The 17,609-nt window shown below is 35.9% G+C and overlaps 2 protein-coding genes and 1 long non-coding RNA gene across 4 annotated transcripts in view; all 3 read right to left on the bottom strand.

The window, feature by feature from the left end:
• The window catches only part of LOC125235173, a 36,484-nt gene extending 27,950 nt beyond the window's left edge, over nt 1-8,534 (bottom strand). The window contains exon 1 of the mRNA XM_048141630.1: nt 8,452-8,534. The gene's annotated coding sequence lies outside the window, so the exon portion shown is untranslated. The remainder of the gene's footprint in view (nt 1-8,451) is intronic.
• LOC125235172 (protein PFC0760c) lies at nt 5,105-13,040 on the bottom strand. 2 transcript variants are annotated; one of them, XM_048141627.1, is made up of 5 exons: nt 12,668-13,040; nt 12,042-12,214; nt 11,379-11,553; nt 9,190-9,273; nt 5,105-8,563 (listed from the first exon to the last, which is right to left on the bottom strand). In XM_048141627.1, exons 1-5 carry the CDS (start codon nt 12,698-12,700, stop codon nt 6,230-6,232), a joined length of 2,799 nt encoding a protein of 932 aa, XP_047997584.1. In that variant the 5' UTR covers nt 12,701-13,040; the 3' UTR covers nt 5,105-6,229. The 2 variants fall into 2 exon arrangements, with proteins under 2 accessions (XP_047997584.1, XP_047997585.1); XM_048141628.1 differs by having other exon boundaries at nt 12,874-13,040.
• Nucleotides 13,041-13,854: 814 nt separating this feature from the next.
• LOC125235650 lies at nt 13,855-16,308 on the bottom strand. Its single transcript, XR_007178107.1, has 3 exons — nt 16,252-16,308; nt 14,713-14,899; nt 13,855-14,247 (listed from the first exon to the last, which is right to left on the bottom strand). It is a non-coding gene; the product is annotated as an uncharacterized LOC125235650 (long non-coding RNA).
• Between the last annotated feature and the right edge of the window lie 1,301 nt (nt 16,309-17,609).

The raw sequence follows: 17,609 nt of genomic DNA, 5'->3' as shown, positions 1-17,609 counted from the left end.
ATTAATTAAAACACGACAGAAGGGAGTGTTTTAAATCGACACGAGTTACGGATTTCCTTTTCGCACGTGTATCGTACGACGTTTTTCAGCACAGATGGCCCTCTCAAGTTTCGATCCGACAACAAATGAACCTCTTTGCGCACTAGTGCGGGAAAAAAGCTGTTTTAAAAAGGGGAAGAGACATAATTATAATCCAAAATCTCTTTGATATTTAAGACCCCGTAATCTAATTAATATTATACTGTAAATAAGACACAAAGTTCATCAAATATTGCTTGGATTCCTTGTACTCGTAGTTTATAAAATGTTGACTCAATTAAAAAAAAACTTCTATATCCAAATCCAATAAAATTCCGATGTAAGAAATAAACTAATAACATGTATTCATAACAAACTGAACAAAAACAACAAATATAAACATATTAATTTTCAAAATGAGACCAAATGAATATTTACACAAATACGTAGTCAAAAATATAAGGTACAGCGGGGCAAATCTCGACTGGGGGGCAATTGTAAGTAATCCATTTTTTCCATTACACTATGAAGTTGAGTTCTACATGTATCCATTGAACATACCATATATATAATCGGTGGACAATCTATTTAATAATTGCCCCCCCGGCGAGATTTTCCCCGCCGTACCTTACAATAAAATAAATTTACAAGTCACTCAATGTAATAACTAAACGCAAAACGTAGAGCCAGAATCGTCCAGGATCAGACATGATAATTTTATGTAACAACCGGAAGACGGATATACATATAATTAAACCATTCATTGCCGAACACGCGAATTGGCGTCACGATACAAGTTAATTTTGTAATGGTTGGGTTAATACCTACACCTATGTAAGGTACGTCCCATAATTCCCATGTGGTAACTCTAACTGGTTAAGAATTTCACCACCCTCTTTCTTCCCGTGGGTATCGTAGATTGATTCCTACAACTCCCGCCAAACCTGCTTGAAATACCATCCTTTATAAGCAAGTGTGACGAAACATTTCAATCAATAGTAATAAAAAAAAAAGTTCTAAAGGTCCAAACTTCGAAAAAAATTATGTAGAGATCAAGTCTGAACCTGGGCATTCTTCTGGATCCCTGTAGCAAACTAAACTAACTAACATAAAAGTATATTACAAATGCTTTGGGAATGGCATTGTACGAAATAAATGTCTAAACACTCTAAACACATACGCCGTGTCTTGCGTGGGCGACGGTCGCGCGACCGTCGCCGTCGCGTCTCATACTACCATATCGATAGGGTTTGATTTCGTATGCGTCGCATCGCCGTCGCGCGACCGTCGCCCACGCAAGCCACGGCGTTAGATTGGCATTTTACCTAGTATCAGAGACACGTAAAATAATGACTGTCAATCTCCATAGTATGTATCTGTATCCATAGTTATAGATGGCGCTACTGCGTCTTAACCAGTTCAGATATTTAGTACCTATATTTATTTCCACTAGAGTTAATATAAGCTTTTGTCAATCTACTATACAATGTAGTATACCTATGTGGAAATTTAGCCACTACAATGCCTATGGAGTATGCAGATTGACAGTGATTATTACTTTCCTGCCTCATATAATATGAAAGGACCCTAAGTTGTGCTCAATATTTTATAAGACGACACACAGTTGGCGATTTGCTTCTACTGATAATTCATCATATTCTAGCTACATTATACAGCCGTAACTAAGTTTTCAAAAATATATTTCCAATAATACAATTAGGAAAATATGCACAAACGATACCCCATTTTATATTTATAACAATACAATTTCATTACAATACTTGTACATGAGTAGGCAGAGGCATGATACACTGTTTAAGTGGAGAGATACATTTTATATATACTTTTTTTATTATCGATCGACGGCATTGGTTTGGACTATAGATAAAGATATCCCTGAAAGACTAAATTTAGAACAAATATCGAGTTAACACTAGGAACTCTATACGACGTTCACAAACTACAGTCTCTTTGGAAGAAATAATGCAGTGCCCTATATTACTAATATTAATAAATGTGCATAAAGTGTACGCCTACAGCAACTAAGATGGTTAATTTGATATTTGTTCCAATAATCGAAAATTGTTTATTGCTTTATTGTTAAAGCTGAGACAAGTAAACAAAAAAATAACCAAAGTGCATACATAATCGTGTACCAACTCATATCTGTTGTAGATGGAGTCACTAGGAAGTTTCAAAGAATAAAATGCAATACTGTTTTTATAACTCTATCATAGTGTCAAGTAGTCTATATAGCATTGTGGTCTAGAGTTAATGCATCTAGCATCTAGCATGTAGCATCTTACACAATAAAGATTTATGTGGTACGCAACTTTGACAGTCTACATTTATTTACTCGTCTCCGCCATGAAACAAATACACGATTATAGATAATTTTGAGTCTACATTTGTACGCCATATGAGTTTTACGTCAAAATTTAGAAGCATACCTATATATCACATAATTCAAGCGCAATAATATAAATCTGACTTTGTGATTCTATCCTAAAATAAATTTATTCAACGGCAGCCTTGATTTTTTATAAAGTATCGATATTGCATGACATAACACCCAATTATCCTAGTTTACGATAGTCGGCAGCAACACTAATATAACTATAGTCTGTACTTAAAGGTACCTGTTTAAAAGTACAAAATAAAATGTGCGTGCTTCGGAAACATCAAGATAGTTCCCGTTCAGATGACGCCACGCCATTCGATATATCAAAGAGAATAGAGTATTAAACCAATTCCGTTTTTTTCAATGGCGGATTTAAAGACTGTATCGTTAAATATGGAGACAACTTTGAGTAGCCGTATTTATTTGCTATCATATTTTTTTCTTATAACAAGACATGGGCTTAATAAGGCACATAATAAAGTACGTATTTTGTCCTAGAAACTAGACGTAAAGCATGTGTAGGGTTTGCAAGATCCGCCGATTTTTCGGATCCGGATATTTCGGATCTTAAGATTTGCCGGATCCGGATATCCGGATATTTCGGATAAAACGGATCCGTGTTGAAAAGGTCACTTTTTATAGGGGTTTCGTCAAATCAAAGCTGCTGTTACCGAAATAAAATAATTTAAATTCGCAAAACGACATAAATATAGTCTATTATTGCTTCATTAACTTTTTAGATGAACTTTTAACATACAATTGTGTCGTTTGACTTCAAACTCGCGTAAATCGATTCGGTTTTAAGGATGATTATACAAAAAAAGCAGAATGGATTTACCCGAGTTTGAATTTAAGCGACACAATTAATGTCACTCCCATTGTACCTACAGTACAGCATATAACATTAAACAGTAGGCTAATATTTTTGTTTAACATACATAAGCTAATGCAGGGTAATTTAGTGTTGTTCACTCATGCCTCCGTTTCACTGGGGCGTCTATCCATAACCACAGCCAATAAATACATCCATGCGAAATTGCAGATGTAGGAAAAAAGATAAAATAATATAATTTTATTGCGTTACACGTATTAGACGTGTAAAATATGTTACACATATTTAGTTATCATGTACCATTTTCAATTGTTTTTCTGAACTTATGTGCAAAAGTTTCAGTTTCAGTGAAGCTCTAAGGCTGGCAGCGCACCTCCAATCCTTCTGGTGTTTTGGGTGTCCATAGGCGGGAGTGATCGCTTACTATCAGGCGACCTGTCTGCTAGTATGCCTCCTATCTTATTAAATACAAAAAATTGGATCTGGATTCAGCTTATAAAATAATTACGTATATAATTATATTAATTACTTTACTTCCATGATCTCTAATTCATCATTAAGCTTAAAAACAACCATGGCAATCATATCTGCTTTATAGAAAATAAATAATTTATCGTTATTCCTGTGGGTGTGGGATGCATCCAGTTAGAAAAGAAAGCAGTTTTAAAAACAATGGTATTTACGTATGTATGTAAACACTTTATTGTACATAAGACAAGTACAAGACAATGGTTTTCTGTTCATTTTATTTAGTTTGTTAACATATCGTTTTATGGATTCATCGTATGGCGTAATGTACCAAACCTAACCTAGCTTGATATTCTGGAGTATTCGAATTAAATAAATATTGTGTATGTTATTCACATAAACATTTTAGGCGACAAAATACACGAAATAATTCATAAATTTCATTCGACAATTCTTTCTGGCGTGGATAGATAGCCATATTTAACGGATCCGTATTATCCGTTTTATCCGGATCCTATGAGACCTCGGATCCGGATCTCAAATTCAACGGATATCCGGATAATTCGGATATCCGGATCTCAAACCCTAAGCATGTGGTTTAGACAGCATTGACTTAATCCTCCCGAGTACCAATTATGATTTCGGACAAATGCTACTAGAAAATTCACAAAGTGCGTACAAGACGACACAATTGCGAAAAAAAATTGTACAATGCGAACCTCAACGACACGTGATCCACAAAGCAGAATATCTAGACATAGTCTAGCCACTGTTATTTTTAAAAAATAAAGTTCATGATCTGTGTATGGCGGCCATTTAGAGAATGTGGCATGGCGCTTACGCTAACTCCGACTTTGATGTCGAATTTAACTATCATACACTGTTTATATCTATCTGGTTTAGGCACTGTTCAAACACCATGAATGTCTATTAGACATTGGCCTATGCCTAATTTTTTTATCTATTTCTCTCATCCGGCTTGTATCAAAAATTTACGGCAATCCGGAACGTTGCTCAAAAATGCGTTTTTTTTTAATTATATAAATTCACCGTATTTATTCTGCAAGTACCCAATTAAACAACCATGAAGAGGACTCTTAAAAAATATATTTTGGCAGCATATTAACCTTTGTTTGTCGAAATCGTACAAAGAGTCTTTGAGATATTTTCAAATTAAGCCAGATTAGGGGTTGTCCGAAATGTATTTGCTAGACCTTAATGAAAGTACCATAAAGTCCCTAAAATAAAAAAAATATCAGACCTTATATCAAATAGTACTTACCAATACCTTCCGATCATACTCTTGGAACATAATAATACAAAATTATGCACATGTCAACATTTAGACGAGGTTTGTGTTGTCCCTATAATTAACGATACAGTCCTTAGGCTTGAAAAACGAATGTTCAGTATACACTACTACTAGGTTTTGAGAATTTAACATATCTTTGCTTCTACCTCATATTAAATCGTTTAAAAGTACCCAAAAGTACAACCTATAGTCGAAAAACTGCCACTTGATATCATTCTGATCTGATTCACAACCATTTCTCTATCCACACTATAAAATAGTTTATTACGAAAATATTATCGACTTTTCGAATGAAAATAAAAAACAAAAAATTTAGAATAGAGAAATGTTGCTACTTAGTTTTACAATTCTGTAATCTAACGGTGCATTTTCAATTCGTCATATTTGCACAAATAGGTAAGTATCGTAACGAATGTATTTAATAGGGAATATTACAGCAATGTTATCGCACATACTAAACCATATTAACCAATACATACTATGCCTTAAACAGTTTTCATTGTGCCATAAATGCATCACGGCGGTTTGTACATGGATATACGTTCGATGTGTTGTTTCTCCGTCACACATACGTGCGGTTATATAAGTGCGACAAATAGGCAACATATCGAACTTTGTGCGCAAAGTTGTGCGTAATAATCCCTATTAGAACAGGCAAATAATTAACAAGCGTGACAAAGACTGAGCTACTAAAACGAACTACGTCATATTACTACTCTGTGCAGTGCAGTGATCCTCAAATCTATGCGTCGATAGCGGGCCTAACGCCACAGAGAGAAAAAACTATAAACCTTTTTATTTTAAGAGACACACCGAGATCAGCCGGCAATCGCAGATACACATTTTAAAATGGCATGCCTTGAAACTTGGCACGAACGTACGCGTGTCATATTCATATACTAAATATCTAGTATTTCTCATTGCTAAAACAATTTTAGATACAAATAAAATAGAGCATGTAAAAGTTGGTCGGATACTTCAATATCAAATTACATGACATTTTAAAATGTGATAGTCGATTTTTTGGCGGTGGCCACCTTATCCACTTCCAGTCTCTAAAATTAAATAGACTTAAGAGTTTCCCTTCACAAACATACCTATACATAACAGATTCCCGGATGGTATGACAAAATTTGGAAAGTCCATCCAGCACACAAGAAAGTTGAACATGGAATGTATCAAACTATCTACATCGGAATTATACATCAGTCTCGGTTTTGCTACTGGTACGGCGGCTACGACCTGTTGTCTCATTGGTCCAGTGCGGTCCGCTCAGTAAAAACTTCTTCACATTATATTCCATTCGCGCCAATTCTTCAGCCGTTATCTCTCTGTCATTAGACTTTAAAGCATTTCGCAATTCTTTACCAACATCGAAATCGCTATTAGCGTTACGTCTCGACTTAGAATTATCATTCATTTCTGTAACTGTAGCATCACTGCTCTCGACCGGAAAACTTGTTTCTTTGCCGATATTTGTCTTTGGATTAGCATGCTTTTGTTTTTCATCATTGTCATTGTGAGCTGCAGAGTTGCGAACCCAGTTGTTGAGTCCATCTCTAGTGAATGACTTGGAATATTTGCTTACCGGGTGTGGCATATTAAGTGCCAATTCATTTAATGTTTCTGATAGTCGGTTTAGCTTGCTTTCTCTTCTCATTACGCTATTACTGTAGGTCACATCGTCTTCCAAAGGATCGTTTAGATTATTTTGCTGCTCTAAGTTCTTTTCAACCCACTCTGCTACTCTAAGCAACTGCTGTTTTTGCAGTAAAGCGGCACTATCGTCGCTAGAAAGCGAGCTTGTGCTTTGTTCGTTCGTAAACACTTTCGTAGTTTCATTCACCTTCAGATGAGTCTGTGTTAAGTTTGGATAGACGTTAACTACTGCTGGGAGAACTGATTTCGGTGGAATGTGATCTGCTTTCTTCTCGTGTTTTGGAACTTGATGTTGATGATTATCCAGCGGCCGAAAATCTTTAGATATTCTTGTGCTTTCAATAGAATGAAGTTGCGACAAATCGATCTTTCTTATAGGCCTGGTATGTAAATTAGAGAGTTTATTCTGCTCGTAACGATCGAAGTTAAATATTTTAACGCCCTGGCTTTCTGTTGGTGATTGAACGTCTAGTTTATTACCATTATCAATTGTTTTTATATCATCAATGTTATTGTTTTGCATATTTTTCATATCTGCATTAAACTCATTTAGGATATTATCAGTTTCCGAAACATTTTGTTGACTGTCAACACTTTGAGATTTATTGTTATTGTTCTCGGAACTGTTGGAGAACGTATGCGTCTTCAATGGTTGTAACGGCGATGAAGAAACATTCAATAGCACAGGATTGATAGAAGGACTTTTCACGCTCGTGTTGCATTCTTTGGTATGGTTATCGACATGAACGTCTATGAGTGTGCTTTCTACAACTACATTATCATTTTTAGCATCCTCTTTTTCATCTTGGGTCCTATCTATATCCATAAAATTCTCCATACCATCATTCAGATCTTTAAAGATAGAGTTTTCATTGCATTTACTTTGCCTTCGGTATAAGACGGGCGGCACGTCAGGCTGAGCATTATCTAAGAGAATATTCTTAGAGCCGGCTTGCATTCGTAAATGGCAAAACCGAGGGCCAGGACCCACTTGATTGTTCGATTTATGAGTACTGACTGTAGATTTGGCTACCGAAGAAGTTCTACTGACAGCCCCCATTGAACCCAAGGAGTTTTTCCTTACATTATAATTGTCGAGCGAATGATTTTCATTAATTGGTTTAATATCTTTAGTGACGTCTTTAGGATTTGATAGTTCCTTCATAAGTTCGTCATTGCCGACACTATGTATACTACTTTTCTTGCTAGAAATGGAAGTCCTCGTGCGATCACAGAGCTTATGATGAACTGACGGTTCCATGTTCACAGTATTCTTTCTCATTTGCTTTATATCATTTACATCTATAGGTGGAATATTTTTCTCATCATTTGGCAAGAGTTGTATTTTTTCATCTGTTTTAGATGTTTCGTTATGAGTAAAACTAGTATTAGATGCTTCATTGTTAATAGAGACGACTTTCAACTGATCTACAGGTTGAGGTACGATATAAGGTGTTGACGGACCTTGGTTAACTAATCTTTCATTTACTAATTTAATAGCATGTGGTGAAGCACTTCTCAAGCTTATATTGGAATGGACTGATTTAATTTCTGAATTGCAATTCAAGCAGAGGGAATTCTTCATATCTCCACTCAAAAATGTTTGTGTTGCCACAGAATAGTAGCTCTCATTATAGCAGAAGGGTTTACTCTGTGATTTCATGCATATACAAGTATCACAGTGTTTCGTTACCGTGTCCTGAATACTATCTTCTAGTATTTTAGACATCAGTGATGCGGAAATATTAAATTCGTACTCACTTGCGTCAAAAGTATCTAATTCATTACCATTTCTTGACTGAGTCGAGCTAGATGGTTTAGATGTTTTTGACATGACATATTGCGACACCCGTGTTTGTGTATCGACAGGAAGCTGTAAACAAAACAAATTGATGAAGAGATTTAGGTAGCAATAAAAACAATATATTGATTAAGATTAACACGATTTGCACTCATAATTTTAGAACAAAACGGGACTTAATCGCTTAATAAGTCTGCGGTAGCTGAACATCTGCTACAGTCGGGACCAAACCACTGGACCGAGCTCCATAATCCCAAAATTCTATCAACGGAACGTCTGTTCTACAGCAGAAAAGTACGTGAAGCGATTGAAATTAGGAAGCATCGAAATTTCAACCAAAATGAGGGGCAGGGAATTTCTTCTTCGTGGAATCCAGTGATTAGCAAATGTAAGCGTGAAAAAACACCTAGGGACACACCGGCTGATGTCGTGAGTGTTGTGTGTAGGCAAAGTGACAACCCTAGCGCAAAAGTGAATAATCAAGAACAAGTGCGGGTAGTTCGAGAAACTCGCGCGGCTAGAAGATGTTGATGCAATTCCTCGCCAGTCTACCCGTGACCACGAACATAATGTGATGTTCGAAACGTCGGGCCAAATATAAATGTAAGTTTACGCGATTAAGTCCCGTTTTGTTCTAAAATTATGAATAAAAACAATGTTTTCAACAATGCATGATGAGTCAACACTGTTTTACTTACATTATCCAGTTTTTGGGATACAAAGTTATCAGGCTTGCACTGTAGCAGTTGGATTGCTAGGTTCATATCGTTTTTGTATCTTTCCTGGAATTAAAAAAAATTGTATTGCGATGATTTCCATTTTATAATTATATTCAAATTTGAACTTGATTAGAAACCTAAAGGATTTCCTTACATAAACAGTGTATTATTAACTTTTTAAATTATTTATTTTAACTTAAAGTTTTACATGTATGACATTTGACGACCGGTCTGGCTCAGTCGGTAGTGACCCTGCCTGCTAAGCCGCGGTCCTGGGTTCAAATCCCGGTAAGGGCATTTATTTGTGTGATGAACACAGATATCTGTTCCTGAGAAACGGATGTTTTCTATGTATATAAGTATGTATTTATCTAAGTATTGTATATCGTCGCTTAGCACCCATAGTACAAGCTTTGCTTAGTTTGGGGCTCAGTTGATCTGTGTAAGGTGTCCCCAATATTTATTTATTATTTATTTATTTTTTCCATTTTTTTATGATTGTTCCTTTTTCTATAATTTGTGACATAAGGTATGTAAGGAGTGTACAATGTACAAGTTTGCAGGCGTCCATAACTGACGGTGACCGCTTTCCATCAGGCGGACCGTACGCTTGTTTGCCACCGACGTAGTTTAAAAAAAACATCCCTTGTCTGTTAGCAATAATTTTAATATATAATTTTTTTGGTTTATTCCAAACTATATCGATTTTTTTTATAACAAGTCTCATTGTATGTATGTTTTCTGTAATGTGGCGAAACTATTACTATTAGTAGCGAGTATAGAGAGCCAATATATATACAGTGCACCTGTAGTAGGTAGAACTTTGGAGAAACAATTGAAACAAATTTAAAATATTGTACCTAACACCTACTACTATTCACATGTAAATAAATCATTCATTCTTTAAAACAGACACACAAGTTCAATAAAAAAAAGCGTGTTATTCACTTTTAGTCCATTATGTGAAGTGCGCAAATGACAGATTGGGATGACCTTATGACATGACACATTCTGTAGGAGTAGCTAAAATGAAGATAGCAAATAAACACAACCAAGTGATATAGACTGTTTTAGGTATGTTGTCAAGAACTTTAAAAAAAAATCTTTTACTGCATAAAATAATATTTTTATCAATTGGGACTTTAATACCAGGCGTTAAAATTGAATCTATCATTTAATTGACTTTGTATGTTGTAAATAAGGAATTCATTTTATTGAATCCTAAGACAGAGCAAATGATAGTACTAGCATACGGAAAGGAGAGAGATAGATATATTTTTGTAACATGGACCTTAGTAGGGTATTGCAAACACAACAGCATAACACTACTTAAAATAAATGTAGTAACTGTTTAATATAATATTACCTCCTACAAAACCAATACAGTGGTTCATTTATTTAGACTTAGACCTAGATTTTAGTTAAAGATTCTTGTTATCGAATAGTCTAAAGTTGCTGTTTTGAGTTGTCAAAATTATCTTATCCATGGTAGGGCACACAAAGGGACATCAAGTTGTACCAAGCCTAATAAACAATGCAAGTCAAACGGTGTCAAAAACGGGACAGTGTCTGACCACTATAGGATCAGTGTAGGTACTTATATGCCTTATGTATGATCATATATTAAATATAGGAAGATTATACCATCCCATACATTAAAATGCGACCACCTAAGAACCTACTAGTAAAAAAATATGCCTTGTTGCCATCGATTATACTTGTACGTGGCATTAAGTGTCACTTTCTACATAGATTTATGGCTTGAAAGTGACACTTTAACGCCAATCTACAAGTAATATATGGCAACAAGGTATTTTAGTGGTGCCCTGGATCCATCTACTTTTTGCACTTAGGTCGCCTTTTGATGTATGGGATGATATAATCTTATATTTAATCTATGGTATGATAGAAGTCAAGAAAGAGAGGAAATCACTATCCAGATGGCAGGATGACATTGTGGCTACTGCAGGCAAGGATTAAGGAATGGCAAAACATGCCAAAGATAAAGTAAAATGGAAACAGCTGGAGGAGGCTTTTACCCAGAAGGGGTCTACAGAAGAAAATCAATAATTATAAAAAACAAATAAAGAAAAGAAAATCTTTTATGTAGAATAATAAAGCTTTAATAAATAAAATAAAATAAAATGATAGAAGACCTTTCAACTCACATTTTCTTTCTGCAGCATGCTGAAGTTGTGCTTAGACTCAGCGAGCCTCACGGACAGAGTGGCTATGTCTTTGGTCAGTTGGCTCTTCTCACCCTTCATCTTGTCCACCATTTGCAGCAACTTGTCTTCTAACACTTGGTTTAATTTCTGCACCCTTTTGTGCGAATCATTCAATCTGAAACAAACAGGTAAATAATTAATGCCCTACTACTAACATCTGCAGGCTTACCATAATGAAAAAACTTGGGATTTTTACTACCTTAAGTTCAAAGACATAATATTATATTAATACATACTGATTTTAACATTCTTTTATTTATTTTACCTGATAAAGCCTGTCTCCAGTTGTCAGCAGAGGTTTCAGGTGGTACGTACAGGTGTTAAGTTGATTTGTATTTGAATATTATTATATTATGTAATTAGTGAGTGGTCAGAAATGTTAAAATAAAAAAAACTAAAACTAACTAATATGGCTCTGCAATCCAAAGAGAATCTTGGCCTCCAAAACAAGAGCATGCCACCTATCCCGATCCTGAGCAGCTTCCTGCCAATTATCAGCTTGTAGCTGACACTGTCTTATCAGCACCCACAATTTGACCATTAAAAAATATTCCATTCCATTCCAATGGAATGTGAAGTAGCATCAAATCTTACTTTACTAACCTCTCATATTTCTCTCTCCAAGTATGCAATTGCTCATCAAGATCTTTAACTCGGCTAGTAGTCTTGACAAACTCAGCCTCCAAGGCAACTATGTGAGAGTCCCGCTCAGCTAGATGCTGCCGCAGGTGCTCCAATTCCGCTCCGAGCTGCTCATTGTCCACATCCTCACACTCCTACGGACCGCAGGTAACATCAAAATAAAAATAACACAAACTAATATCTATACATGTACAAGAACTTTGGAACATTAAAATAATAAAATGCAAATTAAAAAGAAAAGCAGTGCTTTTAGTCAGTACAAATAATACCTAAAACAGAATTTGGACAACTAGCTGCTACATACTAGTCAAGATTTATATATCAGTTAATAAATTAAAAACATACGTCCCCTTGAACATAATAATAAGTTAGATTTTGAAGTAACTAATCAGGACAGAGTAGTAAATCATAAAGGCAATTTAATTGGTAAATAAACCCATATACCATAGCACTAGAAACATTGATTTTTTTTTCTATGATATAAGGCGAATAATGCAAAGATATTTATAAAGTCTGGCAATCTATAAAGAGAGGCTTCTGCTACGGTACGGCCGAAGAGAAAGGCAGCAGAGACGGCAGATTTTTACCTTACAAGGGGAGCTCTTAACGCAAGCATCCATCACTCATCTAGCGAATTCTACTTCTCATTATCGCATGTCCGAATCGATGAGGAACCGAGCGACGTCACACATTAAGTGATTTCATTAGCTATTTTATCAATAAGCCACTTTTATAAAACAAAATAAAATAAAAATCAATCGATCTTGCTTGACATATAACGTGAAATATTTACTAGTTATAGCGCAAACTGCAGATAAGTGATTACAATAACTGTGACTAGAAACAAACTATCTCGTTGAGTTAGATTATTGACTTTGATTACAGGTATTATTTAGGGAAAAGATTTTTTGGTTTTCCCAATAAACACTTCTGCTTCTGCGTAAAATAAAATTGACGTAGCCCGACATGACGCGTTTGACTACTTTGACTTGACGCAAGAGGGCCTAACTCGAACCACATTCGACATGCTTTCTCTTTGTCGCACCTGTGCTTTTGTCCAATAGTGTGAATGTAAAAGAAATTATCGAAGGAGCTCAGAATTGGCTCAGAAGATATGAAACTATTTGAGGTTAACAGAAAAACGGCATTTTTTTCTATAGATATATTTTGATAGTAATAAAATCTTTTAAATTAAACATAATATAATCCAATCTCCTATATTGAAATCGTTTTACTATCTAAAAAAACCAGCCAAGAGCGAGTCGAAATCGCCCACCAAGGGTTCCGGTATTTGGTTTCGTACACAGTACACACTGAACTGAGGGGGCGGGGTGTGAACCAATGGCCAGCTTCCGTAACGTCGCAAGCGCTACGATTTTACTCGGCACTTACAACGTTTCGGTCGCGATGATGAGCCCTGCATTGAGTGCATAGATTAGAAGTCGTAGTATAGAAGTGACATGGGTTTACATGGGCATTTTTTTAATTTATGACTCTCAATTAGCGTGAGTTGTTAACAAAAAACATAAATCGCTGTTAGTTTTGTAACGACAATTAAGCTTGAAATCTGTATTTAAAACTAAACTTTTTTCACGTTCTGAATTTAGATTATAACTTGGTATAATTTACATAATTAAAACAAAAACGATTCTATGCTTAATTATCGTTGCAAAACTGACAGCGCGACGACAACAACGTACAAGGTGCTATCTGCGATTTTTTTTTGTAGCAGATAGCACCTTGTACGTTGATGGGTAAGGTGCAATTTTCTGAAAAAAATAATTGCAGGTTGTACCATATACGTTGTTGTCGTCGAGTCTGCGATTTACAACAAATAATGTTTGCTTTGCTTTTTTGGTTTCATTAAAGACTTATGTAACTCGACGACTTCAGCTTTACCCATTAAGTCAATCTCAGCATTTAAATCAAGGCTGAATTTATCTGTTAATTTCTTCACCATTGCCTTGTAACAATCACACTTTTTCTTGAGATACTTATTTTGTCTCTGTACTTTTTTAAATTTTTCAGCAAGGTTTTTTTTAGCTGCTGATACCTTGCGTAATCGTTTTTTCAGTAGAATTTTTCTAGGAGTGTCAAATATCGATTCAGAATCGCTTACAGAATTAGACATTGGTTCTGATTCTTCTACCTCATCAACTTCTTCTGACTGAAAAGAAATTAAGTATACATTTAAATTAACCTTATTCTGTAAACGCTAATATTAATTAATTTCTTTATTTCAAATCTAAGAGATTTTCAGCACGGGATCTGGTAGCTGCCCTCATTGACCCAGACAGAAAATCCACCTACATAGTACCCACCCTCATCACAAGCCTTATTAAGTAAGGTGCACCGGGGAAAATTAGACCATAGAGCAATTTAAAGTACTCATTTTTTTATATGTTTTACGATATTTATTTGAGCGCTGTATGTATCCACTGATCACATATGTTACGCGTGTTCAGTGGAAATATATAGTACTCTAATAAATATTGTAAAACATGGAAAAAATGAGTAGTTTAAATTGTCCCATAGTCTAAATTGCCTCGGTGCACCTTAAACTGCGAGACTATGTGGATTTATGAATGATTGTCCCATGATTATATAATTCATAATGCATAAAAATTCTTACATTGTCACATGGTACCGCAGATTTCTTAAGGTAGACTCGTCCAGTTTTTGTTGTATATTTATGGTCTTCTTTAAAATGCACGGAACATATACGTGTATGAGCCGAGGGTAACCACGTTTCTTCACTCCGATTCTTCTGGACAAATTTGATCCATGCTTCTCTTTTTTCATGGTCGGGCCGAGGAAACCTTGAATAAATGTTATTAATAGATATATGTAACCTTTTTTCCGCAGTCAGACAAAAATAAATAATTTTAAATGGAACTTGAATTTCTCTCTAATTAGATTATACCTACCTTAATCCAATAAAAAAAGATTTTTTGCTATCGGACTAAGTTTCAGATATGCGAGACCAATATACACCCAGCTGCAAAAGTACATATAGATAATCAAGCAAATCGTGAGAGTAAAAAAAGGCGGCAAATTTGAAAAATGTATGGGCACGGGTTTATCGTCCCATAGAAAATTTGAATTTCGCGCGTTTTTGTACTCTCATAATTTGCTTGACCGTCTATAATTATGTACCTACCCAAATTCATTCAGGCAGGTTAGGTACTGTAAAGTAAAATCCATAAACCTACGGACCAAATTGACAAGTAAGTGTGAACGAATGTTGCCACAGTTTGGCCAGTGTCGTTCTTATCGATATTAAAATTATGATTACATCGTGGATTTAAGGTGCACCCAGACGGGACAATGAAATTGGCAATTTGATCGGCTAATCAATATACCAACTTTTTCTGTGATTTCGACAGATCAAAAGGTCTGTAGACCGCTAATTAGAGATATTTTTTTTATTTCGAAGCAGCAATAATATTATTCGAAAATTATATAGATATTTATGACATACTTGCCATAGCGTGACAGATAATTGATTATCGTCGGACATGGTATTTTATTTTTACCTACAGGCTCGGAAACCTTTTTATGTTTTAAAAGTAGTGGGTAAAAATGCGTGGCATCCATCCACTACCTCAAAGATACATAGAACAAACCAAAATGTGTACCTCTTATTTGAAACCAATATACTTATTCTTGATTTAAACTTGTCTGTTGTATGTACTTTACAACTTGTCGATATATTGTTATCGACATATACCCTTCCCTATTTTAATTTTGCTGTTCCTGGTATCATTTTACCTGTCAGTCATTTGTCAATTTAGTCCGTAGGATTATGAATTTTACTTTACTTACATTTACATACTCACATGAAATTCGACACACGTATTGAGAATCTTTTATAGACCGACATGTCGGAAAACTGTGCAATTCTGACAATAATATTTAAATAACCTCCTTTTTTGCGTCGATAAATATATATAATTTAATGTATAATAGGAAACTTGAAATAATTTCATTAACATAGGACCGCGATATTGTCACGTCTGCTTTTGTTACATTTTTTACTCTTTGGTTTCAACGAAACATGGCCGCCGCAACATAACGCTTCGGCATGAGTTTATATCACGGAAGTATAACTGTTTATATTGATACATTTAAAAAAAGTAAGCGTGTTTAAACAAAAATGCAGTAAACTTACGTGTGAAAAGTCACTCCTTGGCTTTTATTAGATTTTCCTGAGCAGTTTGTACAGTACCTCACTACACATGACGGCATTATTTAGACTAAATATTTTTGCCATATGTCAATCTACCACAGCCGTTCGGCACAGACTAAGCGCGTTTGTGCCGATCGGCTCTAAGGGCCCGCGCACACGGATGCAACAGTTGCACGGCGACATCTTTTGTCTTTTTTTTTTTATACTACGTCGGTGGCAAACAAGTATACGGTCCGCCTGATGGAAAGCGGTCACCGTAACCTATGGACGCCTGCAACTCAAACAGTGTCACATGCGCGTTGCCACCCATTAGAAACTTGTACATTCCCTTTTGCTGCGTTAAGTACATTACTGAAACACAGCAAAAAGGAGTCCACATGTTCCAAGGAGGGTTCGGGTTGCCGACGACTCAAAGGACAATAGACGGAACAAGTTAGTCCCGTAAGTCCTCCCGTCATCAGCACACCGCACCCTCGTTGAGCTCTGGCAGCCTTACTCACCGGCAGGAACACAACACTATGAGTAGGGTCTAGTGCTATTTGGCTGCGGTCTTCTGTAAGGCGGAGGTACTACCCCAGTTGGGCTCTGCTCTAGATTCGAGCGAGACGATATCCGCTGTGCTGTGCCCTACCACACAAAGCGGAATATCATTCGCTATGCCCTACCTCCTACAAGTCTCTGTTGTCTCTGTCGTCACTCCTTGTACGCACGACAAAGACAAAAAATGTCGCCGTGCAACTGTTGTATCCGTGTGCGCGGAGCGTAAGGCCGGCAACATTACAGACAGTCTGAAAATTCATATTCTGAAAAAATATTTGTATGCAAACCATGGACTTTCAATAGGGACTGAACTCACACTTTTTTTGCCACACTAAATTGAACTTTATCACGGGTGCAGAAAGGCGTTCTTATCAGACTAGTAAAAGTGTGTCCACATGAGAGGGTCAAAGTTGGGGCTGGTGTCCCTCTCGCACGTGTGACCAGTGTTAAAGAGATTACTATAGTAATAGTATTTTTACCTGTATGATAACTAAGTTTATAAACTTCTTAAATTATTTTTGTATCATATCGAGGCAAGGATATTAATACCTTGTAACGAATTGGTAAGTCATTATTATTAAGCCATGAAACCAAAGATTTGCGCAATTAAAAAAAACTTTTAATTCGGTATTAGTAGATTTGGTAGTAACTTTGAATATTGACTGGTATCCCCAAAGAATGACAGTGATGACGTCATTCAAATAATTTTGACAGTGGCAATAAGTGCGAGAGGGACGCCAGCCCCAACTTTACCCTCTCATGTGGACACACTTTTTGGCCTAACAGTAACAACTCAATCT

This window comes from Leguminivora glycinivorella, chromosome 17 (assembly GCF_023078275.1).
Source record: "Leguminivora glycinivorella isolate SPB_JAAS2020 chromosome 17, LegGlyc_1.1, whole genome shotgun sequence".
Taxonomy (NCBI): Eukaryota; Metazoa; Arthropoda; class Insecta; order Lepidoptera; family Tortricidae; genus Leguminivora; species Leguminivora glycinivorella.
This window is presented reverse-complemented; position numbering and strand designations above follow the sequence as displayed.